Source organism: Mytilus californianus, unplaced genomic scaffold (genome assembly GCF_021869535.1).
Source record: "Mytilus californianus isolate M0D057914Y unplaced genomic scaffold, xbMytCali1.0.p SCAF_6, whole genome shotgun sequence".
NCBI lineage: Eukaryota > Metazoa > Mollusca > Bivalvia > Mytilida > Mytilidae > Mytilus > Mytilus californianus.
The window spans coordinates 82,902,357-82,929,283 of NW_026262712.1; the positions used below are offsets into that span (position 1 = coordinate 82,902,357).

General features: G+C 32.4%; 1 protein-coding gene across 1 annotated transcript in view; it reads left to right on the forward strand.

The window, feature by feature from the left end:
* The first annotated feature begins 10,484 nt into the window (after positions 1 to 10,484).
* Positions 10,485 to 26,927, forward strand: part of LOC127705199 (MOB kinase activator 2-like) — a 57,023-nt gene continuing 40,580 nt past the window's right edge. Inside the window, exon 1 of the mRNA XM_052209522.1 lies at positions 10,485 to 10,645. Coding sequence (XP_052065482.1) covers positions 10,629 to 10,645 — 17 coding nt within the window. The 5' untranslated portion in view covers positions 10,485 to 10,628. The remainder of the gene's footprint in view (positions 10,646 to 26,927) is intronic.

Here is a 26,927-nt window from a genome sequence, read left to right on the forward strand (position 1 = left end):
AATTGGTTTCATGGATAAATATAGATTCTTACATTGATACCAGTGGATTATCGGATTTATCCAATCGAGATAGTTAAATTATCAATTTTAAAGTCTGAGCCTTGGCGAGGACTTTAAAATTTATAATTTAACTATCGAGATTGGATAAATTCGATAATTCACGTGTACCTATGTAAGAATCTGTTTCTCTAATGATTAAAAAATACATTTCATAGTTTGTTAAACCAAAACCCCCTTCGAGTGCCTTCCACATTTCACAAAGTTGTCAATTTCATTAACACCTGTTAGCATATTTTGAGCTCATAAAGGTTATGACCCTTAAATTCATCCAATCATCTTCTGAGATCACCGGCAACCACACGTTGATTAATTTTTTTTATACAATGAGTGCAGAAAGGTATAAATTGTCAAAGAATTAGAGAAATATTATTATCCTTACATCGTATATTTTATGTTTTGGATTATATTTTTTTGTTGAGAAAAGTTTCTGCAGATATTTTAACTTTGTTTGAGACAGGTGGTCAGATGGGATCCATTAGCAGTTTCCATGTGGGAAACTATCAGACCAATCTATTTGATATCTGAAGGTTTTAGCTGTTCCCCTAATGGATCAGTAGTTTCTTTCCCAGATTCTTTATCGTAGGATTTTCGGCTTCCTCTAACAGGAAAACAGCTGGGCATTTAGCGATATCGGTTTGGAATCCAAGTATGTCCTTACCGGTTTCCCGTTGGTTGCCTTGGCATTTGTATGGCATCCGGGGTGACCTTATTCTTTATTTTGAATATAATTGTTTTTATATTTTGCATTTTTTTTTTAGGATGAGCGAATCAGGTGAGTGGATGTGTTCGTATGTTTTATTGCATAATCATTGTACTTATTGTTTTTGGGGAAGGTTAACTTTCTGGTAGTAAGACCCGTCACGGCCAGGCTGGGAAACTGGGTAGGCAAATGCTGACATTAAATCTGTACCGATAGAGTGTGTTAAATGTCCTCCTTTAAACCATAACCCATGGTGGTGCTACTAAAGGAGGAAGATACAGAACATATATACATACTCGTAAAAATCAGTACCATTATAAACTATGCTTAGTACATACACTTGGTACAATAAAAAACCTGATAATAAATTGTTCAAATAATGCATTTGAAAATAGTGGAATTAATTACTTTTGGAGTATCCAAAATTCGTTGGAAGTACTTGATAAATTGCATGCTTATATTGGTGATTTTGAATCTGTTCACAGTTTTGATTTTTCTACCCTATATACCACTTTGCCTCATGATATTCTTATTAGGTAAAAATTCACACACCTAATTAAATGGAAATTTAAAAAGTCAGAATGCGAATATATATGTTCAAACTCTTTTAGGTCATTTTTTAGTAACAACAAACAAAAGAACTATGTCAATTGGACCTGCTTTGATACTATAACTGCCTTTGAATTTTTACTAGACAACATTTTTGCTCGCTTTGGAGATTCCGTATATCGTCAAGTTATCGGAATTCAAATGGGGACTAACTGTGCACCACTTATTGCGAACCTGTTTCTGTATTGTTATGAGTTACAATTTATGACTAAAATCAGCAAAGACCCATCAAAACAACATCTGATACAAAAATTTAATAACACTTTTAGATATTTGGATGATATATTGGCTCTCAATAATGACGACTTCAGTATGTACACTAAAGAGATTTATTCCTGCTGAACTGACTTTAAATAAGCTAATACTAACAATGAACACTGCCCTTTCCTGGATCTTGATATCTATATCTTTAACGGGAAGCTTAATACCAAAATTTATGCTAAAAGAGATGATTTTTCATTTCCTATTGTTAATTATCCATTTTTAGATGGTGACGTTCCCTTGTCACCATCTTATGGTGTTTATATATCTCAACTTGTTCGATTCATTCGTGTATTTAATTTTAACGAAAGAAATCTGTATATATGTATTACTGAAAAATTATTACACCAGGGTTTTCGATATCACAAACTAGTCAAAACATTTACTAAATTTTATCATCGGTACAAGGACATCATGCATTCGTAAATATAACTCAACATGCAGACATCTTATACGTTCGGGTATTTAACATCCAATCTTTTATGGTAATATTCTTTACAAATCACAAAAATGTCGGCATTCACCTCAAAAGCTAACCAAACTTTTAAACAGACTTATTAAGAAGGGATATAGTTACAATACTGTTGTCGGGTCATTAAAGATGGCATATTTTTGTTTTAATATTGATTCACTCATAGGGTCTTTGCATCGGAAATAAACACATTTATACTAAAACCAGTTGTTGGCATGATACGGGTTATGTTCTTCTCATATATTGTATGATGGTATGATACTAAACCCCTAACTGGAGGGATTGTGCTTGATTTTCATATGATGAAGACATAATCTTTCAATCAGTTTAATAGAGGTCTGGAGCTGGCATGTCAGTAACTGCTAGCTAGTGGTCCTTTCTTATTTTAAGTATCATTGTCATTTTGCTTATTTTCTTTTGTTACCTATTCTGACATTGGACTCGGACTTCTTCTAAACTGAGTTTTACTGTGCGTATTGGCTAGAGGTGTAGGGGGAGGGTTGAGATCTCACAAAACATGTTTAACCCCGCCGCATTTTTGCGCCTGTCCCAAGTCAGGAGCCTCTGTCCTTTGTTAGTCTTGTATGATTTTTAATTTTAGTTCATGTGTATGTTTTGGAGTTTAGTATGACGTCCATTATCACTGAACTAGTACACATTTTTGTTTAGAGGCCAGCTGAATCACGCCTCCGAGTGCGGGATTTTCTCGCTTTGTTGAAGACCCATTGGTGGCCTTGAGCTGTATTCTGCTCTTTGGTCGGGTTGTTGTCTCTTTGACACATTCCCCATTTCCATCCTCAATTTTATATTCGTTGTCTGAGATACATATGAAAAGTATGATAATTAATGAAATTAAAATAGTTGCGTGTTTGATTTTAATTTTGCTTATGTCTTCATATGGCAAAGTTGATCTTTACCAAGGATTTGTATAGTAATTACAATACAAATCCTTGTCTTTACCAAAGACATACATATATATGTCCCGTGTATATATGTCTCTGTCTTTACCTATCCTGTGTTTGCCACCTTATCAGATGAACTGTCATGAAATAGAATATAAGTTCCAAATTGAATAAGACATAAGACATTAAGCTTTGTTTAGAGTCGGTATAAGCAATACAATTACAAACATAAGCTCTGAAGAGCTTTTAAAACTTACAGAACAAAAACACAACACATAAAACATACATATCAAGTCATAAAATTGAGAATGGAAATGGGGAATGTGTCAAAGAGACAACAACCCAACCATAGAGCAGACAACAGCCGAAGGCCACCAATGGGTCTTCAATGCAGCGAGAAACTCCCGCACCCGGAGGCGTCCTTCAGCTGGCCACTAAACAAATATGTATACTAGTTCAGTGATAATGGACGTCATACTAAACTCCAAATTATACACAAGAAACTAAAATTAAAAATGATACAAGACTAACAAAGGCCAGAGGCTCCTGACTTGGGACAGGCGCAAAAATGCGGCGGGGTTAAGCATGTTTTTTGAGATCTCAACCTTCCCCCTATACCTCTAGCCAATGTAGAAAAAAAAACAAACGTACATCAGTACGCACAGTAAAACTCAGTTTAAGAGAAGTCCGAGTCCGATGTCAAAATAGGAAACAAAAGAAAATAAACAAAATGACAATAATACATAAATAACAACATACACATACAATTAAATATAGAAAGCAAGAAATATTCTGCAATTGTTCATTGGTTGAAACAATATGTCAATATATAAAAAAAAATTATCATATAAAATATATCAAGGATTTGTATAGTTAGACAACTCCTTGAATATATATCAGTGACCGTTGTGGATAGTAAACTTGAAATTGATAGTAAATAGTAAATACAAGTTATTTCTAGTATATTTATGCTCATATAATACAGAAAAACACGAAAATAATTGAAATTAATAGAAAACAAACGAATACCGAATAACGGATTTTGGAAAAAGGGGGAAGGCTAACAAAATTTTGTCCTGTCCCCATGTACCTATGATTTGTACAGCCATTCTTTCCCATAAATTACTGTCTTTTTTTCGGGAGCAATAATGGCTGAGAACAAGTTGAAGTTTTCTGTATTTAAAGAAGAAGATAGCCAGTAACCCAGACTTAGATGTCTTCAAGTCAACAGAAAATTATATTATGTATTGCTAAAAACCACTATTATATGTCTTTATCTATACAAAATACTACTTAAAATGTTTTAAATTTATTGTAAATATGTTCAATTTTTTTAGTTTCTTATAATCATATATATAGCATCTTGAAACCGTTAAAAAGTATTCTGTAGATGTAGATGTAGATGTAGTCTGTTGTTGAAAATACCTTTTACGCACAACTTAGATATGTGTTACATTAAAATGTTAATAGAGGCCCAAAACAAACAACATTCGATCTGTCACGATTTTTTTTCGATACTCTCCCGTTGAATGACTAAAAATTTAAAACAGTTATATTTTTGTAGCTGCATCTCAGCTACTTTTTCTCCAAAAGTAATGTTTCTTGGCGTAACACGCCTTCTTTGGTTTGGCTGTGGCCGTTATGAAGTGTACATTATATTAAATAGATGTATGTCAATTGTTCGGACAATCTTTTTTATTTTCAGTTGAAATGCATATTCATTTCATTAATTTGATTACAAGGCATTTTTACAATGAAGTATTTGATAATAAATGTACATAGTTTATGTTTCAAGGAAAATCCATGAACACTGAAAAGAACGAAGCTAATATTTGAAGTCTTAAGACAGGATTGAATATCAAGGGAAATAATTCTTACAAACTGGGAAATAATTCTTACAAACTGTTATGATATATGATTTATTTTGATCTAAGAAAGAATGGGGAATTTCTGTCTTATAATAATTTGGAAACGTGTATGACGCAGAGAAAGATAAAATTGAGCATGGAAACGGGAAATGCGTCAAAGAGACAACAACCCGACCAAAGAGCAGAAAACAGCCCGAGACCACCAATGAGTCTTCAACAAAGAGAGAAAATCCCGCACCCGGAGGTTGGCTTCAGCTGGCCCCTAAACAATAATGTATACAGTGGCGGATCCAAGGGGGGGGGAGTCAGGGGGTTGGAACCCTCCTTTTTTTGACGATCAATGCATTTGAATGGGGACATATAGTTGGAACCCCCCCCCTTTATCCTTGGTTAGGACCCCCCCCCCCCCTTTTATAAGTGGCTGGATCCGCCCCTGGTATACTTGTTCAGCGAAGATGGAAAACATACAAGACTAACAAAGGCCAGAGGTACCTGACTTGGGACAGGCGCAAAAATGCGGCGGGCTTAAAAGAGTATTGCTACTGAATATATTCCAGCATTTAAAGAGAGATTCGGTACAATCGTATTCCAGTGTAAGTAATGCAATGTGGTGCCCTCGACTTGCATGAAATTCAAGCGCAATGAGTTGATGAAATGTGGACTAATTTAACCTTTTTGACATCATGGAAACTGCGAAAGGTGAAATTAAAGGACTGGTCTACCTTCTTTGAATGTTTTGTGACTAGCCCGAAGTTGAATTCTTTTTTCATGTGGATATGCTACAGGCATGCATTTTCTAAATTTAAGCATTATGTAAAATGCCTGAAAAATTAAGACGTTTTCTAAAATGTCTGTAAGATTCTGGCATTTTATATTTTGACTATATTTTCATGCATTTTACAAAATCCCTGGAAAAAATGAAAAGCATTTTACAACAAAATTTCTGAATGGTATGAAATATTCACAAAAACTGGACAGCTGAAAGTATCGAACAATAGAACAGTTTTATCTATGATAATTACTGAATTTTAAAGCTTGCATTTTAAGAGTTTTCAAATAATTAGAAATAAATTCAATTGAATTATTCGAAATTCCCACAAGCACCGAACTCGAAAATTATTTGTTATTTCATATAATGTTTGGACGACAGGATCTGTTACACATTTGTCCCGATTATTTTGCAAATACATTGTTTGGCGTAAAATCTGGTCGTAGCGCTACAACAGGGAACTTTTCTGTCTCTATCCAACATACCTTCAATTCAAGAGGCTTTCAGAATTTCCTGTCCTTTATCAGGGCCAATCCATTGCAGAACTTACCTCCTTGATTTGTTAGCATTTTTTTCTCGTCTTAAATATGCATAAAATAATTGCTACTGAATGCCAAAAAACAACAATCAGTCAATTAAAAAAAAAGCTTCTTTTTTCCTGCTTCGTATTACACACTTCTATTTTGAATCTAGATTTTCTAAAAATTCGTTTGTAAACTTTGTTCTGTTGTAAGAACAATTTTTCCTGCTATCATGAGAAGAAAGATCATACGATTACCACTGAAATACAGAGTGAGTACATTCTAAACGTAAGTTTCTCTAAAAAGAATACAAAATTTCTCAGCTGGTTTTTGAAGAATAAACTCAATTTTACCGAACCATTTGTTATTTTTTTTTGCAAGATATTGTGTTTTTGATCATATATAGATATAAGAAGATGTGGTATGAGTGCCAATGAGACAACTCTCCATCCAAGTCAAAATCTATAAAAGTAAACCATTATAGGTCAAAGTACGGTCTTCAACACGGAGCCTTAGCTCACACCGAACAGCAAGCTATAAAGGGCCCCAAAAATTACTAGTGTAAAACCATTCAAACGGGAAAACCAACGGTCTAATCTATATAAAAAACGCCTCGGAGAAACGAGAAACACTTATGAACCACATCAACAAACGACAACTACTGAACATCAGATTCCTGACTTAGGAAAGGTGCAAACAATTGCAGCGGGTGTAAACGTTTTAATGGTACCAAACCTTCACCCTTATCTGAAACAATAGTGTACTGAACATCACAACATAGAAAGACACACTATAAAATATCAATTGAAATGGCTTAACTCAATCAAAAGACATATTAACACCAGTGAACATACACTGAACAAATAAATTTGATCTATGATACAATGTAAATACAAAATAAATAAACTAAGGGAAGAATAGTTAAAGTAACATGTTATACCGCTGTGAAATGTTAAACAATTTAAAAAAAAACAATATGCTTGAACAAAAATACCAGCCATTTGCAATTATTCAAAAACAGGTAAATGAAAATAATTTTGTTGTTAGGTATACGTGTACAGTTCAAATGGAGAAAGGAAATATTTTTATAAAATAAATAATTTTGATGTTCATAGTACGAAGAAGTGAACATTTATAGTAATACCAAACATTTATCAAAGCTGGTATATAGACCATATGCATCTCAATGGTAATTATCATATTTTTTAACAAATTACCTGAAACTGAACATGCAATTTGTTGAATTTTGCTTTAAACTTTTCGAAGCAAAATGACTAGGTATTTTTAGTCATTTAATATAATGCCTGTCAAGGTTAGGCATTTTATACATTGCCTTAAAATTCGGTCATTTTACAAAATGCCTAAATTTAGAAATGCCTGTAACAGATACAAAAATAAACCACAATGATCGATGCAGATTTGGATACTAATTTATCTGTTAAAAATCCTGAAAAAAAATCAATTTAGAAAACTCCTGCATTTTTACAGGAAAAAATCATATCGATGATTACTAGTACATTTCATTAAATTCATGGGGTTCGTGTCTTTTGCTTTCCTAAACTAAATGTATTCCTTCCGAAAGTTTATAACATTTTTTAAAGAAAGAAAAAACACAATAACGTATTGATTGCTCTTTAATTTTGAAAGTTTTGTACATGACATCGGTGATGTCATGTCGACTCTTAACAATTGTTCCGTTTTCTCCTCCGTGCCATGAATCAGAAAGAAAAAAAAACAATTATTTTGTGCTTGGTTTTTCAAACCAATGTTTGATGACTCGCATCAAAGACTAGACCGCAACAAGTGAGAGCAAAATAAATGTTTTATAGTCTGAATGTCACGATTACAGTAATGATTTTCCGCGTTTTGAGATTTAACTGTACACCCTATTTCTACATAATAGAAATTCAAGTAAGATGGCTGCTTTATGGTTATGTTATAATAAAAAAATATTAAAAAATGAATCGAAAGCAAGCATATTCTCTGCTATGGTATGTTATGTTTATAGTGATGAGGGGCGTAAAGGGGGGGGGGGGGGGTATCTGCACGGGAGAACGCGAAATAAAATTGCCATTTCACGATGAAAGAACAATTAAAAATTTCTTGCACGTTGGTCTTTTTACCGATTTCACGAAACACGGTGAATAACGAACCTTTGTCACGGCTGCACGTGAAATAAAAATGGCAAAACACGTTGCCCGAAAATAACCCTTTACCACCCTCAGTGATAACTAAAGTTTTTGAATCAAGGCAACATCTAAATATTGTTTTACACCGTCACCGTTTCTTTATGTGCCTGTCCCAAGTCAAAAAAACAACGCAAGTCGTTGTCTTATGTTTTGTTTTATCCTACTGTTATATTTTTGTTTGTATTTTCATTATTTTGAGAATTGTGTGTTTATGACAGATCTTTGACTTATTCACATTTTTGTTATAGACACGGTACGATCTATAGCTTGATGCAATGTATAGAAAACTATCTATCGAGCACATATATATAGTACAGGTTAACAAAATACAATTTACTTAAATAAGAAGTATATTTATAGTAAAAGTGTTACATTAAAACGGCGAAAAGTTCTCTTCTTGTATTTTCAAGAGATAAGGTTGACATTTTGTTTTAAAAACATTTATACTTTTACTTTCTTTCAAAGTCAAAGGCAAGGAATACCACAACAAGGTTCCAGAATACATAAATGTTCTTTTACCATAATTAGTTTCACATCGTTGAACAAATATATTATTTTGGGAAGATGATCTTAATGCGTATTCATTAACAACTGAACAAATTAAAAATAGTTCAGATAAATATTCAGGTGCTAGATTATTCATACAACTATAAACCATCACTATCATAAAATACTTAATTCCATTATAAATGGTAAGCCTTTCTTACTTTTTAAACATAACTGATGAAGAGATATCAAAACATGCATTTAAAATGATTCTTGCTGTCCTCTTTTGTAACTTGTATAATTTGTCAATATTAGTTTTAGAAGCATTTCCCCACACGGTACAGCAGTAGTCCATAATTAAAAGTATATATCCATTATAATATAGTTTGAGAACACTTACTGGAAGATATGCTTTTAGTCGACCCATAAGATGCAGTCAGCTTACAATTACTGCACAAAGTTTGTCAATTTGAATTTCCCACGAAAGAGATTTGTCAATATTGATTCCTAGCAGTTTTTGATTATAAACGACGTCTATTATGATAATTATGTTCATCATCAAATCTGATACTTAATTCTGTTTCAAAAACATTTTGTCTATCAGAATGAATTAACATGACCTAAGTCTTATCTCTATTCAATGTCATATCATTATCATTACACCAATTCACAACATTACAAAAATATACATCAGGCATAAATGCATTTAAATCTGTTACTGATGGAGATTACTTATATAATGTTGTATCATCAGCATAAAGTTCAGAAGAAACAATTTCAAGCACAAGAGATAAAACATTGATAAAAAGTAAAGGTCCTAGTATGGAACCATGTGGAACTCCTGACTGAACTTCTCTGAAATGAGATTCAATATTATTGATCATTACCTTTTGAAATCTTCCTGATAAATAAGATGTAAACCAATCAATAGCATGACCATCACAGTGATACATTTGTAATTTGCTCAGTAAAATATGATGATTAACAATAACAAAGGCTTTTCTAAAGTCTAGAAAAAGAGCACAATTTAAATTCCCTTTATCCATTTCGCTAAGCCATGCATCAATTAATTTAAGGAGGGCAGTGTTACATGAATGTTCAGATCTAAAGCCCGATTGCTGCCTTAAAAGAAGCTTTAATTTTACGAAATATGCATATAGTTGCTTAAATACCGAACTTAGTGTAAACAATATTATATTTTGAAAGTAATGAAGTAAACATTACAATAAGACAGTTTTATTAGGATTTGAAAACAAGTGAATTTTCACACTTTTACAAATTCCTCTCCCAAATACCGAACTTGACTCTTTAGTTTCCTGAATAAATAGAAACTAAGCTAAATGCAATCCGGAACTTTTGCCACATCTTTTTCATGTGCCTTCTATTTTACCTTTCTTTGCATTTCTCGCCCGCTCGTAATCAATCTATGATACCAAAGTGGGCCCTTTCTTTATAGAGTTGTCTTCTCTTTCAACTTTCAGTTTCGTTTTCATCTTTGTCAAGATAAGTAAAACATCTTCAGTGTAATGGTATATTTTGTAAACTTAAAGAAAAAAATAATGCCAGGCAGTTTTTCCTAATGCTGGTTTTACAACTGCGACTGCTTTTACTTCCTAAATATCTCAACACATTTGTAAACAAAGTCTCCTTTGCGCACTTAATCGCGCGCAAGGAATTATGAAAATCGCCATATTGGTATGTTGTTTTGGTTGACACTAAGAAGACTGCGAAAGAAAGACATTTATTGAAAGTGACAAACTGGAGAAGATACCCGAATATTTAAGGGACACTATGGATTGGTTTATGGGGTAGGTTTGCTCAAAGATTGACACTTAGCGCACCTTGACGAGAGGCTAGAGTAGAATCACAAACTGATGAAGCATTCAGCCAATAATAAAAGAGCCGGCTTTTTATCTGATTGTTTACCTTGAAACTTGTGTAATGATTATAAATAATCACCATTCCTCAGTCAGATGATGTTAAATAATCTGGGTTGACTTGGACTGCAGCGTGTGCATCTTACTTCCAATTGAACAAAATCTATGTTGATTAAAAATTAAAAATAATATGATCAAATATAATATAATTATTATCAATCATTCATCTTTGGAATTAAATAGCTAAACTCTCCAATGACTAAAAGAAATAGTCTTAGACCTGTTGTTTCTCCCATATTTCTGCAACATTGCTAGTCTTAGAAACTTCATCTTAAAATTATATTATTACATGTACTTATTACAAATGCTTGTTGGTATTAGGGTCATTTATCCTTAAAGTGTTTTCATTAAACGATATTTCAATGGAATTTATGGACTTATCGAAAGAATGAAAAAGAACAATTTAGAAATTAATGAATAAACTCATAAATTTATCTGAATTTACTCATGAATTTATCTTAATATACTCTTAAAATTATCTGAATTTACTCATGAAATTAAGATACATACATGTAAGATCTTACAAAGTCAATCCGATTCATTTAGCAAAGAATTCCGCTCAAATCGGTGCTAGGGACTGTTTTAAACTTGCAGTGAGGTGAGGTTTTCTGTGTTGAAGGCCTCACTGTGGCTTTGAAATGAAGGACAGCAATAAAAGCGCTGTTCCTTTGCTTTTAGTGTGTTTTTTTGCTGTGCATGTACTGATTTTGTGTCATGGATGGATACCCCATATCCTTAGTTTTTCTATTATATATTTACGGGTATATGAATTGCAAAAAGGTATACATTTTATAAACATCTTGCACCAGCTTAAACGAATGTAACAAGCCCAACTCTTTGAACATTTATGCTGATCCAGGTGAGTAATGTACCTTTATTATCTATGAATAAGATGTTGTAGGATTGTTGATGATTTCAGTCAAAACTATATTTACCAGAACTGTTCAAGTGTTATACCCTTTATTGTCATCATATGAAATTTTGTCATTTTTTTTTTGTGGAGAAAAGGTGGCATTTAATGACAGAAAGTAAACATCACCACAATAGTTGTTGCAAATAAATTTTGAAGGTTTATGCTTGTTGGATTCTGATACAATTTCTATACTAATTGTTTACTTAGAGTAAATCTTTTGAAACATTACACAATGGTATAGAGTTTTGGTAGAATTGCCAATTATTGTCCCAGATTTAGTCCCCTTATTTTCTAAAGAATATATGGGAAAGTGTTTTTTCTATGAATTTCTTTGACCAAATCTGTATGCAAGTGCATCAAAGGGGTATATATATCACACTTAAAGATGGTAATTCTCATTTACATTTAACCCTTCATTGACGGAAAGTTTTACCTTCTCGTTTTTTCTTAGAAATCAAGGGTTAAATTAAAGGATGTATGTATGGGAACATGACTGTATCTAATGCAAACTCAAGGTTGTTTCTTACTTTGCTGCTTTACCTTTGACACCTGGCTTTATTTCTCTTGTACTTTTTAACACGAGCCTACATGTCACTCAGTTGTAAATATCAGCTTACACCTGTGTTACCACATTAAATGCAAAATTAATTTTAAGAAGAACTTTGTTTTGACATGGATTACAAAAAGTATTTATGTTTTCAACAAGGGAAACATGCTGACTTCTACTGAGCTTGTTCAGAAATGTCAAATTATCAAGATGTCTTGTTTGAAATTAAGCTTAAGGATTGTTTGGTTTTAGAAAAAAATATTTTTATACAACTATAATAACAAATCAATACTCTTCATATGTTACTTTTTCTTTTGACTGTGAAAACTATGAATTGTGCAATGTGTCTTATTTAATATAAGTCATAAACAGATATCATTTCAAGTGCACATTTTTTTAAGTCAATTCTGTTTTTCCTATCACATCATCAGATGGTACTTTTCATCAATATATGACCTAAATAAATTAGATATATAATAAGACTTTTTTAATCCAAAGTATAAAGAAAATCAGATTCATTTAGAAATTATTCATTGACATTTCTTGATGCCAATAATTTGATAATGAGAAGTTGATCCTATATTAGCATTAGATCATACAGATCTGGTCTTTTCAATATATAGAGGAGAGATGTGGAACAATTTGTTACAATTGCCAATCAGACGACAATCCACCAAAGATCAAAGATGATATGATCAAGTATAACAGCACATTTTCCATGTATAAATATACTTGTGTGTCTAGCTAGGCATACTTTTCCTATTAACGAAACTTTAGAATTCACATTTCATTTCCTGTACCTGCTAACTAATGAACGTTGATGCCATTGCTAAAATTGAGGGTAAAATGCAAAAAAAAACTCTTTACAGCAAAAATTATCATCATGTTAGATATCCAAATAATCAATTGACATTATTGGAGTTGTTGCCCTTGAATAGCTACTTATTTGCATATTTTTTCAAAGATCGTAACATCAAAAACTACTGAACATATTTAAACCCAACTTAAGAGGAAGGATCCATAGGTTTTTGTTTGTGAATTATATTCTGTTCTATCAACCAACATGGCCATAATTACTAAAATATTTAGCATATATGGGTAAAATGCAGGTGTAATATCTTGAAAACTGTACAGGATCATAGGAAAATCTTAATGAGGCATAAATATGGAAGGTGAAGATTTACTGTAAACCAATCAAAATTGTCTGATTGTTGTTGGAGTTATAAACTTAAATGTTTTTTTATTTATTTTTATTTTGAAAAATTATAATGGATAGAGAAAAACTATCAAACAAAAGCCAAGTTGATATACAAGCAATTTTAGTCTTGAGATTTACATTCTATGGAATTTTTTTTTTTTTATTGGGTAGGCCATTTGATTGTTAAGGGTGGGGGTGGGCTTGGAAGATTTTGTGAATTATTTGTTCCTATTTTTTACAAAAATACATGTACATGATCTACCTTGAAATGAATTAAAAGAAAAATATCTACAATTTATATAAAGTTGGTATTATGCAATAATTACACTTATTTCCCAATAACTGTGATTCACCAGTTTCACAAGAAACAGAAATTATATTACCAATATATTGATGTCATACATGTCATAAACACTGGGGTCAAATATGATCTATAATGTATTGATATTATCATGAAATATCAGAGTATGGTATTCACCAGCTCAAAATAAACACATTTTTATTTAACCTGGTATTGGTCTGTCGATAAAAGACCTGAAGGGTTAATTCTCCCTCTAGTATGACACATCCTTATATATAACTAAGTCTTTTTGTGTTTAACTCATTTTACCGTTTATTACGACATGGATGCAGTATTGCGTATGTTTAGGGAAAATTTAAAACTTGCTTAAAGTATCAAATGAAGCAACAAGATCACATGCAATTTTTATATTTTTTCTGTTAATAAAAAAAAACTTCTTAGTACTGAAGCTCTGATCAAATGAAGACTGATTCCTCTTCCATTTTGTATTTCAACTAGGTACATAACTTATTACCCCTGACCCTCACTCTAGGAGTAGGGGCGATGCTGCATTCACCTTGTCTGTCCGTCAGTTGGTCCATTTGACTGTTCCAAAAAATATTTCTGTCGCTCTTGTCTCTGGTACTACTTAACAGAATGACTTCATATTTGGTCAGCTGCTTGACTGTGATGAGTTGTTATGTGTGAGCACTTTATGGAACTGTCAGACACCTACTCCCTGTATGATGATACTTGGAATTTCAAAATGCTAATTGAACTTTAAAAAAAAAAATTATCACACTTTTCACAAAATACTGAACAGAATGACTTCATATTTGGTCATACCAGGGTGTACTTGGAAGTAATGAGATGTAATGCTGAATAAACTTAAATTTTTTCTTAGCACTTTTCTCAAGTACTATTGAATAGATTGCCTTTATATTCAGTAAGCAGCTTTGCAGTGATGAGATATATCCAACAACCACATTAAACAGTGGTTAAATGCTTTAGAAGAATATGCTTGTATGTATTGAATTGAAAGCCAATTAAACAAATGTAGTTGTAGGCAATACTTATTGAATATGGATGCAAATAATGATAAAGCATGAACTTTTTTTGCTGAAAATGATAATATGCTTGAATTCTAATTGCCTAAAATTTAAAGCATCAGCTTTCTGTTTGTGTATAATGTGTAAATACTTAAATGCTTGTGAATACCTTATCTGCTTTAAGTCTTTGTTTTTCCAGAGAATTGCTTTTATATTTGTAAATATTAGAATTATAATAAATCTTAATTAACACTTTGAAATTATTTTGACACATACACCTGTTGTTTGATATGTTTGTTAAAATGGTGACCTGGGTTTATATGATGCATGTATATGCGCAAAACTGTAACATGTGTCCAAACTAAAATCATTTAGAAAGTGAATTTGAATAGACATTTAATATACAATAGGAAATGTATGACATACAATGCATGTGCCATATGCATGATCCAATAAATTGCCACTGGACATTAAGCAAGAGCAGTCTGACAATCAATCATGACCCATATGTATACAACCAATTATTTTGCCTGTACATACACGGAGCTTCATATATGCATAGACTTTTTACATGTCCCACCCCAAAGGTTGCTTATTTTGGGGCCCTCCCTCTTTTCAAAATCCTTGATCTGCATCTGATTTGACATAAAATTTAAAGGAAGAGTACTGGTACTATGTCACCTTGAACTGTGTACACCAGCATTGGCATTATAGCAAGGTTAACCACACTTTTACTGGTTAATTCAATTCATCCTCTAATGGATGATGCCTGTCTGTTTATATTCAAAAGTAAACTTTGAGTGTATCATCTATCTTACTCGTATCGGAATATCAAATCAAATTTTCTAAACATTGGCATGTATATCATCTAAGACAAAAGAAATCCTGGTTTTAAGGGCACATTATTTTCTTTGAAGTCTCCAGGCATTAGTAAGATATTGACTAATCCATACATGGTATTGTTATTATCTTGTGTTGACATCTCAATGACATGTACCTTGGGAATTCATTTTTTAGCTCACCTGGTCCGAAGGGCCAAGTGAGCTTTTCTCATCACTTGGCGTCCGTCGTCCGGCGTCGTCGTTAACTTTTTACATTTTGAACTTCTTCTAGAGAACCACTGAATGGAATGAAACCAAACATGGCATGAATGTTCCTTATGAGGTGCTGACCAAGTGTTGTTACATTGTAGCGGATCCATCATCCAAGATGGCCGCCAGTGGGGGACTTAGTTTAACATAGGACCCTATGGGAAATACATACAAATGTTTTCTTTTAGAGAACCACTGAATGGAATGAAACCAAACATGGCATGAATGTTCCTTATGAGGTGCTGACCAAGTGTTGTTACTTTGTAGCGGATCCATCATCCAAGATGGCCGCCAGCGGGGGACTTAGTTTAACATAGGACCCTATGGGAAATACATACAAATGTCTTCTTTTAGAGAACCACTGAATGGAATGGAACCAAACATGGCATGAATGTTCCTCATGAGGTGCTGACCGAGTGTTGTTACTTTGAAGCCAATCCTTCATCCAAGATGGCCGCCAGTGGGGGACTTAGTTTAACATAGGAGCCTATAGGAAATACATACAAATGTCTTCTTTTAGAGAACCACTGAATGCAATGAAACCAAACATGGCATGAATGTTCCTTATGAGGTGCTGACCAAGTGTTGTTACTATGAAGCCGATCCATAATCTAAGATGGCCGCCAGCGGAGGACTTAGTTTAACATAGGACCCTATAAGAAATACATACAAATGTTTTCTTTTAGAGAACCATTGAATGGAATGGAACCAAACATGGCATGCATGTTCCTTTTGAGGTGCTGACCAAGTGTTGTTACTTTGAAGCTGATCCTTCATCCACGATGGCAGCCAGATGGGGACAATGTTTAACGAAAGGACCCTATGGACAATACATACAAATGTCTTCTTTTAGAGAACCACATGCTGAATGGATTGAAACCAAACATGGCATGAATATTCCTTATGAGGTGCTGACTAAGTTTTGTTACTTTGAAGCTGATCCTTCATCCATGATGGCTGCCAATGGGGGGACTTCCTTTAACATAAGACCCTATGGGAAATACATACAAATGCTTCTTCTAGAGGTGCACTGAATGAAATGAAACCAAAACATGGCATAAATGTTCTTATGAGGTACTGATGAAGTGTTGCTACTTTGTTGCCGATTTAATGTTCAAGATGGCCACCAGGATTTTTTATTAAATTACAGGACCAATATTGAACCAAATTTGGCCTCACTCATTATTAGGGTATTTGTTATGATTTTAATCTATTTTTACATGATTTCCAAAACCAAAGTAGAATCAGGTGAGTGACACAGGCTCTTGAGAGCCTCTTGTTTAATTTTTTTTCAAATAAATATTCAATTGTTTACAAGTGCAGGAAATCCTGGTATTGTGATAGAACTGATATGGCTTCAAATGGTTATATCTAATCATTAGATACATTAAATTTTTTAATTGTAAAAATAAATTCGATTACATGCAGTAAGTGCTGTCCATTACAAAATGTTCTTGAGTGCATGCAGTCCAAATTGTGTCTTAAGAAGTAAGCTGAAACCCTTTCGTTGGCAAGCACCTGTTATGAATACTGGGTAAATGAAAATATTGGTTAAAGGTCAACAACAAATAGTATATGTACATGTATGTACAATGTATATATATATTGTACAATCAAACAATTTGAAAAGTTTTATTTGCAAACTTTTGTCTTGAAATTGAAGTCATTTTACAGGTTGAGTTTCATTCCAGATTCAGTAAATAGATTGCTGATATTCAGACTCTTTGAGTTAATTAATGTAGTCATCAATTTTGTATTACACTTCCTTGTTCATTCCTAATTGTAATACATGTATTCTGTGATCTGTCTTTAAATCTTTAAATGGTCTGGTGCTTTTTCTTTCGTGGAGTTGTGTGAAGTAAAGACATTTAACCAACCTGTATTAGAACTCGGGCATTAAAAGGTTTTTTTAATGTATTGAATCTCTTGTCTTCTTAAATCTGTATTTTTTTTTTTTATCTCCACGGATAGTCTCATAAGGGTTTAAAATTGAACAATCTGTATAAGAGAATAAGAATAAGAATATTTATCATTCCAATCAAGGACCCTTGATGGGCAGCATGACATGTACACATAAAACAATACATCATGATTTGTAACAGAAAAACATTTTTTTTATACATTGAAATGAAACATTAAAAAGTTCAGACATATTTAATATTATCTCCATTCTATATAAATCACATACATTTAATTCCAGGCAGGACCAGAACCATAAAATCATTACAATTATCATTGTTATTACATACATTAATTTACGTTTTGTCTAACATCTAGACATGTAATAATATAGTTCCCTAAATATTTAAGTACAGACAAATTTTCATTAGTGAATAACCAAACAAATTTTGCCTCATTTGAGAGATATGAAAAATTAGGACAAATACTGTTTATCTCCTTGAAAAATATCTCCCTATCATCTTTGTATGCTGGACAACTAGTAATAAAATGTTGTTCATCTTCAACCAGATTTAGAGTACATTTCTTACAAAGCCTTTGGTCTCTTTCTATATATAAAGTTTTATACCTGTCTCTTTCTATTTTGAGATCATGGGCACTAATTCTGATTTTACATATGGCACTTCTCAATTGAAAATTGTTTAAAGATAGATACATTTCTTTAAAAAAGAAAGTTTTTAGTTTGAAATAAGTATCTAATTTACTACTCTTTGTATCTGTTCTTTTTGTGTTCCAAAATATTACAAAACTATTACAAAGTTTTTGCTTAACTATAGATGATACATACTCTATCAAGAGAATTAAAACGATATTTAGGAAAATTTCAGAAAAATATAAAAGATAACTGAACACACAAAGTTCAAAGTAGATTAAGCCTAACTTTATATATTGTAAATACTTTAACGTGGAAGATTCTTAAAGGTTTGATAAAAGTCAGTGGTTTTTTTTGTTTTTTTTTTTTTTATAGTTGATCAAATACTTCTCTTTTCCATTAAAAAGATTCTTACTTATTTATATCAAATTATGGTTCTCTTTGTAGAAGCAGAGACGTAAAATATGTCTCTGGAATAAGGTACCGTAACATTTTTACTTTTCCACAAGTACACCAGAAGTGAATAATAAAATTGGTTTAGCTATTCAAGTTACATGACCTTTAAACCAGTTATTACCGGTAATATTTCCTACTGATGAATTCAGGGCCCACTGGCAATTCAGTTGGTGTATATTTTAAATATAAACCTTATTTCATGCCTAATGATTATACTAATAAATGTTTTATTTGACCTTAACACTCAAGTTAACCACAAGTCATTTTCAAAACAAATTACAGATGAAAATTGACTGACAAAACAAATAAAATTTAATAAAAAATATTGTACCGAAAAAAGCAAGTCTAATTGTAATATCAATGTTATTGGGTTCATTGCAGTTGTAAGACTTATTTTTATTGTGTTTTTTCCTTTAACCGCTGATGGAAATCCCCCCTCCTTTTCAGATTTTCAGAATCCTAAATCAAATCTGTTTCAGCATGGAAGTAAATATGACTTCCATATTTTCAGACTATTTGTTGAACTCTAGAAGTGTTTTCTGGTTTCATCAAGTTGTGGTCTCAATGACATATATCCCATTTCTTATTATGCTCAGTATTTAATAATAAGATAGTACTAAGTCATTGGTACATTGACAGTATTATGTAATTGAAATTGAACTTCTAAACATGAAGTCATATCGAATTATTCAGTACTGTATATGCAATTAAGATCTCGGCACAAAAATAAATACAGAACTACAAGCAGATATTGAAATCAATTTTTGTCAAGAATTTCCACTTTAACAAAATTTGCAATTCTAATTCTTCCTTATTTCGAAAATAATGTTTTCAAAATTCTAATACAATATGTAAGACTTGCCAGCCATTTTGGCAGTTTTTTGCTATTGATATTTTAGTTGAAGTAATATTCAAGCTTTCAGTTACATATATGAGATCACCCCCAGTTTTTGGTGGGGTTCGTGTTGCTTAGTCTTTAGTTTTCTATGTTGTGTCATCTGTACTATTATTTGTCTGTTTGTCTTTTTATTTTTGGCCATGGCGTTGTCAGTTTGTTTTCGATCTATGAATTTGGCTGTCTCTCTGAGATCTTTCGTACCTCTTTTTTAAATACGTGTAAACAAAAATATTCCATTCATCCTAACATATATTTGTAAATGAGATTATTCCATTCAGAATAACATACAATTCTTTGATCTGAGTATTAGCTTAATTGAATGGTTAAGATACACTCAGATTCTGAATATCTTTCCATGTTTTAATCACCAGGTGTTCTAATGTAAAAACTTAATTTCCTGTTCTTGTAAACAGAATCTGTGTGGTACAAATTAAATAAATAAGCAAGTTTCACAGCAGCAGTGGTTTTATAACAAAACTAATTTTGTTATGTTCAAAGATACAGCATATTCAGTATCCTGCTTGAGTTATACTTTACTTCTGCATAAAATTAACTAAACTATATAATTCACTTTAAGCCCTCCCCATGATCGACTCTCCCACTCACCTGTTAATGTACCCAATGTAGCCATCATAGATCAGCAGAATATAACGACTGAACTATCCATCCATCTGGATTCAAAATTAACTACTTTTCTATTACTTTGTGATTTTTTTTGCCATATTCATTTTTATACGACCGCAAAAAAATTTTGAGGTCGTATATTGGTATGACGTTGGCGTCGTCGTCGTCGTCGTCCGGCGTCATCGTCCGAATACACAATGGTTTTCGCACTCTAACTTTAGTTTAAGTGAATGGATCTCTATGAAATTTTACCATAAGGTTCAATACCACAATAGGAAGGTGGGGATTGATTTTGGGGGTTATGGTACCAACAGTTAAGGAATAAGGGGCCAAAAAGGGGCCGAAAATAAGCATTTTTGTAACTTCCAGACATAACTTGTGTGTTAGCATATGGATCTCTTTGACATTGTACCACAAGATTCCATATCACAAAGGGTCAATGCTGGGATTGATTTTGGGGTTAATTGCCTCAAAATTTTAGGAATAAGGGGCCAAAAGGGGGCAAAAAACAAGCATTTTTCTAGTTTCATGACAATAACTTGTGTGTAAGTGTATGGATCTTTCTGAAATTTTACTACAAGGTTCCATTTCTCAAAGGGAAAGCTGGAATTGAGTGTTGTGGTAATTGCCCAAAACATTTAGTAATAAGGGGCCTAAAAAGGGGTTTAAAATAAGTATTTTTTAGTTTCTAGACAATAACTTGTGTTCAAGTGTATGGATCTCTCTAAAATTGTATTACAAGGTACCATACCACAAAGGTAAGGCTGTTATTGAGCTTGGTTTGGGGGGAAAGGGGGGTGGGGGTGATGAATCATAAGGGGGGCGGGGTCAAAAAAGGGGTAATTTTTTTTTTTCCTTTTTTTTTTGTTTAAAATTTACATTTTAAGTTAGTTATTTTTTATCTCGAAGAGAAAGTAGGAATTGAGTTTTGGGGTTAATTGCTCAAACATTTATGAATAAGGGTCCAAATATTGGTCGAAAATAAGGATTTTTTTAGTTTGCAACAAAAACTTGTGTTCAAGTGTATGGATCTCTGTGAAATTGTATTGCAATGTACCATACCACAAATTGAAGGTTGTGATTGAGGTGGGGGATGATGAATCAAAAGGGGGTTGAAAAAATGTGTGGGGGGTAGGATTTTTTTTTTCCTTTTTTTTTCTTTAAAATTTTCCATTTAAAGATGGTTGTTTCAGATTTATATATGAAAGAAAATAATAATGATACGGTTATATATCATGAGGAATTGAAATTTAAAATTATGTATATTGGAAATTTAGGTTACATTGGAAAGTAATAATTGGCTTTGGGGGGGGGGGGGGGGGGGGGTGGTGGTTATGGCTCTAATGTTTAAGGAATAAGGGGAAAAAAGGTTAAAAAACAAGGGTTTCCATTTTAATAGACAAATAATTGAGTAAAGAACATTATTTAAAAGCAGTGTAAGGTTGGTAATTCAAACTCATTTAAATATCTCATCTACACTGCTTTTAAATTATGTAAATTGGAAATTTGCCAATAACTTTATTGTTAATAAATGCATTGGAAATTTGCCAACAATTTTAGTGTAATAAACTTCATTGGAAATTTGCCAATATAAAATTTTGCTGATGAAGGTTTTTTGTTTACCTTTAGCCTTGACTATGAAGTCATTTTCTATTTTTATAGCCTTATGATGTAGTTGAATTATTTAATACTTTTATGATGTGTTTAAATGGAGTTTTATCATGTTTATGGTTGCAAATTTATTGTTTTAGTATAATAAACTCCATTTAAAATTTGCCAATAAAAAAAATTTTTGTTTATTTTTATACGACCGCAAAAATTGAAAATTTTTTGGTCGTATATTGGTATGACGTTGGCGTCGTCGTCGTCGTCGTCGTCGTTGTCGTCGTCGTCGTCGTCGTCGTCGTCCGGCGTCGTCCGGCGTCGTCCGAAGACACATTGGTTTTCGCACTCTAACTTTAGTTTAAGTGAATGGATCTCCATGAAATTTTACCATAAGGTTCAATACCATGAAAGGAAGGTTGGGATTGATTTTGGGGGTTATGGTACCAACAGTTAAGGAATTAGGGGCCAAAAAGGGGCCAACAATAAGCATTTTTGTAACTTCCAGACAATAACTTGTGTGTAAGTGTATGGATCTCTCTGACATTGTACCACAAGGTTCCATATCACAAAGGGAAGGCTGTAATTGATTTTGGGGGTAATTGCCTCAAAATGTTAGGAATTAGGGGCCAAAAAAGGGGCAAAAAACAAGCATTTTTCTAGTTTCATGACAATAACTTGTGTGTAAGTGTTTGGATATTTCTGAAATTGTACTACAAGGTTCCATATCACAAAGGGAAAGCTGGAATTGAGTTTGGGGGTAATTGCCCGGAACGTTTAGGAATTGGGGGCCAAAAAGGGGCCAAAAATAAGCATTTTTCTAGTTTCCAGACAATAACTTGTGTTCAAGTGTATGGATCTCTCTGAAATTGTACTGCAAGGTACCATACCACAAAGGGAAGGCTGAGATTGAGTTTGGGGGTGATGAATCATAAGGGGGTTCAAAAAATTTTGGGGGGGGATTTTTTTTTTTCTTTTTTTTTTCTTTTTTTCCTTTTTTTTTTCTTTTAAAATTTTCCTTTTTAAGTTGGTTATTTCTGATTTATATTTAAAAGCAAATAATAATGATATGGTAGGAGATACACACCAAACAGGATGTGTAAATTATTATATAATAAGTATTGTGCAATAGCAAGAAATTTTCAATTGCACAGTATTGCACAATAGCAAGAAATCTTCAATTGCACAGTATTGCGCAATAGCAAGAAATCTTCAATTGCACAGTATTGCGCAATAGCAAATAATATCCAATAGCACAATATTGCGCAATAGCAAGAAATTGTCAATTGTACAGTATTGCGCAATAGCAAGAAATAATTAATTGCACAGTATTGTGCAAAAGAAGATACTTCGTATAAATTGCTTATTTCTTGATCAATTTCAATGGGGTTTTATTCTTGAATTCTTGGGGTTCTTTAATATGCTGAATCTAACCGTGTATTAAGTTTTTGGATTTTGGGCCCCGTTTTTAAATTGGTCCACATTGAGGTCCAAAGGGTCCAAAATTTAACTTTGTTTGATTTCATCAAAAATTGAATTATTGGGGTTCTTTGATATGCCGAATCTAACCGTGTATTTAGATTCTTAATTTTTGGTTCTGTTTTCAAATTGGTCTACATAAAGGTCCAAAGGGTCCAAAATTAAACTTAGTTTGATTTCAACAAAAATTGAATATATGGGGTTCTTTGATATGCTGAATCTAACCATGTATTTAGATTTTTGATTATGGGCCCAGTTTTCAAGTTGGTCCAAATCGGGGTCCAAAATTAAACTTTGTTTGATTTCAACAAAAATTGAATATATGGGGTTCTTTGATATGCTGAATCTAACCATGTATTTAGATTTTTGATTGTTGGGCCCCGTTATCAACTTTGTCCACATTGAGATCAAAAGGGTCCAAAATTAAACTTTGTTTGATTTCATCAAAAATTGAATATATGGGGTTCTTTGATATGCTGAATCTAACCATGTATTTAGATTTTTGATTATGGGCCCAGTTTTCAAGTTGGTCCAAATCGGGGTCCAAAATTAAACTTTGTTTGATTTCAACAAAAATTGAAAATATGGGGTTCTTTGATATGCTGAATCTAACCATGTATTTAGATTTTTGATTATGGGCCCAGTTTTCAAGTTGGTCCAAATCGGGGTCCAAAATTAAACTTTGTTTGATTTCAACAAAAATTGAATATATGGGGTTCTGTAATATGCTGAATCTAACCGTGTATTAAGTTTTTGGATTTTGGGCCCCGTTTTTAAATTGGTCCACATTGAAGTCCAAAGGGTCCAAAATATAACTTTGTTTGATTTCATCAAAAATTGAATTATTGGGGTTCTTTGATATGCCGAATCTAACCGTGTATTTAGATTCTTAATTTTTGGTTCCGTTTTCAAATTGGTCTACATAAAGGTCCAAAGGGTCCAAAATTAAACTTAGTTTGATTTTAACAAAAATTGAATTTTTAGGGTTCTTTGATATGCTGAATCTAAACATGTATTTAGATTTTTGATTATGGGCCCAGTTTTCAAGTTGGTCCAAATCGGGGTCCAAAATTAATCTTTGTTTGATTTCAACAAAAATTGAATATATGGGGTTCTTTGATATGCTGAATCTAACCATGTATTTAGATTTTTGATTTTTGGGCCCTGTTATCATTTTTGTCCACATTGAGATCAAAAGGGTCCAAAATTAAACTTTGTTTGATTTAATTAAAAATTGAATTCTTGGGGTTCTTTGATATGCTGAATCTAACCATGTATTTAGATTTTGGATATTGGACCATAATAGGTGAATGTCCAATTTAAAATTTTTAAGTTCTTAGACCACATTCATTCTGTGTCAGAAACCTATGCTGTGTCAAATATTTAATCACAATCCAAATTCAGAGCTGTATCAAGCTTGAATGTTGTGTCCATACTTGCCCCAACTGTTCAGGGTTCGACCTCTGCGGTCGTATCAAGCTGCGCCCTGCGGAGCATTTTATTAGCTATGATTATGATGTCATTTTCTATTTTACTTTTATGGTTGCAAAGAAATTTTTATTTTTAGATATTACTGTTAAATGATGCTGATTAAGGTTTTTGCTATGTTTAGCCATGACTATGATGTCATTTTCTATTTTAATATCTGTTATGATGTATTTAAATGGGCTTTTATGGTTACAAAGGAATTTTATTTTTAGATATTACTATGAAATGTTGCTGATGCTGATTAAGGATTTTGTTTATTTTTAGCCTTGACTATGATGTCATTTTCTATTTTAATACCTTTATGATGTAATTTCCATTTTTAGATATTACTGTTAAATGATGCTGATTAAGGGTTTTTTGCTATGTTTAGCCATGACTATGATGTCATTTTCTATTTTAATATCTTTATGATGTATTTAAATGGGCTTTTATGGTTACAAAGGAATTTTATTTTTAGATATTACTTTAAATGTTGCTGATTAAGGATTTTTGTTTATTTTTAGCCATGACTATGATGTCACTTTCTATTTTAATACCTTTTTGATGTATTTAAATGGGCTCCCATGTATTTAGATTTTTGATTATTTATACATGTTACCAAATTGGTCCACATTGAACAAAAACGGTCCAAATTTCAACTTTATTACATTACATCAAACATTGAATTCTACATATTCTTTGATATATTGAAATTAACAAACAATTTAGTTTATGGATATTCCACCATAATAGGTAAATTAAATTTTTTCCAGTTCTTACACCACATTCATCCTGTGTCAGAAACCTATGCTGTGTCAAATATTTAATGACAATCCAAAGTCATAGCTGTATCAAGCTTGAATTTTGTGTCCATACTTGCCCCAACTGTTCAGGGTTCGACCTCTGCGGTCGTATCAAGCTGCGCCCCAGCGAAGCATTTTATTAGCTCATCACTTGGTGTCCGTCGTCCGTCGTTGTCTGTTAACTTTTTAAAAAATCTTCTCCTCTGAAACTACTGGGCCAAATTTAACCAAACTTGGCCACAAACATCAAATGTGTCAGCTGACCCTGCTTGCCAACCAAGATGGCCGACATGGCTAAAAATAGAACATAGGGGTAAAAAGTTTTGTCTATTTTTCTGAAAACCGTTATAAATAGAGAAAATCTGTCAGAGTAAAAATGTTCAGAATGTTGATCTCTATCAATTGTTCATGTGTGTCAAAACTGTCAGATGATTTCCTATAGGAGTTATATGACAAATTTTACCATTTTTTTTCATTTTTGCCTTATTTCTTGAAAACTATAATAGATACAGAGAAACTTCAAATTGCTAAAATGATCAGAAAGACAAGTTCTATTAATAAGTCTAATGGCTGAAAATCATCAGTTGACACCTTATTAGAGTTATTGCCCTTTGATGACGATTTGTACAATTTTTTTGAGTTTTTGGCCTTATTTCTTAAAAATCATAATAGGTTAAAAGTCAGTACTGTGGTAATCGTCTGATGACTCCTTATTGGTGTTATTGCCCTTTAATGACGATTTTTACCATTTTTTTAATGCATTTTGCCTTGTATGATAAAAATTATAATAGATAGATAGAAACTTAAATAATCAAAAATGATAAGCAAGACAAGATCTACTAACAAGTCGAATTTTGCCGATACAGGTAGTAGACTGTCACTCTTTATAGGAGTGATTGCTCTTAAATAAGGATTTTTTTTTTACCCTCTTTTGTGTTTTGAGCAAACACTAAATAAGATAGAGAGAAACTAAACAGACTAAATAATCAGCAATATAAGATAAAAAAAAATTCACGTCTACAATTTTGGAGAGTGTCCTTTGTTGAATATGCATATAGACCAAGGTGAGCGACACAGGCTCTTTAGAGCCTCTAGTTTTGTGTGTGCATTAACATGAATATAGATAGAAATAGTTTATTTTTCATTAACACAAAATCCTTGTTCCTATTTGTTATAAATACTAAGTATATGAACA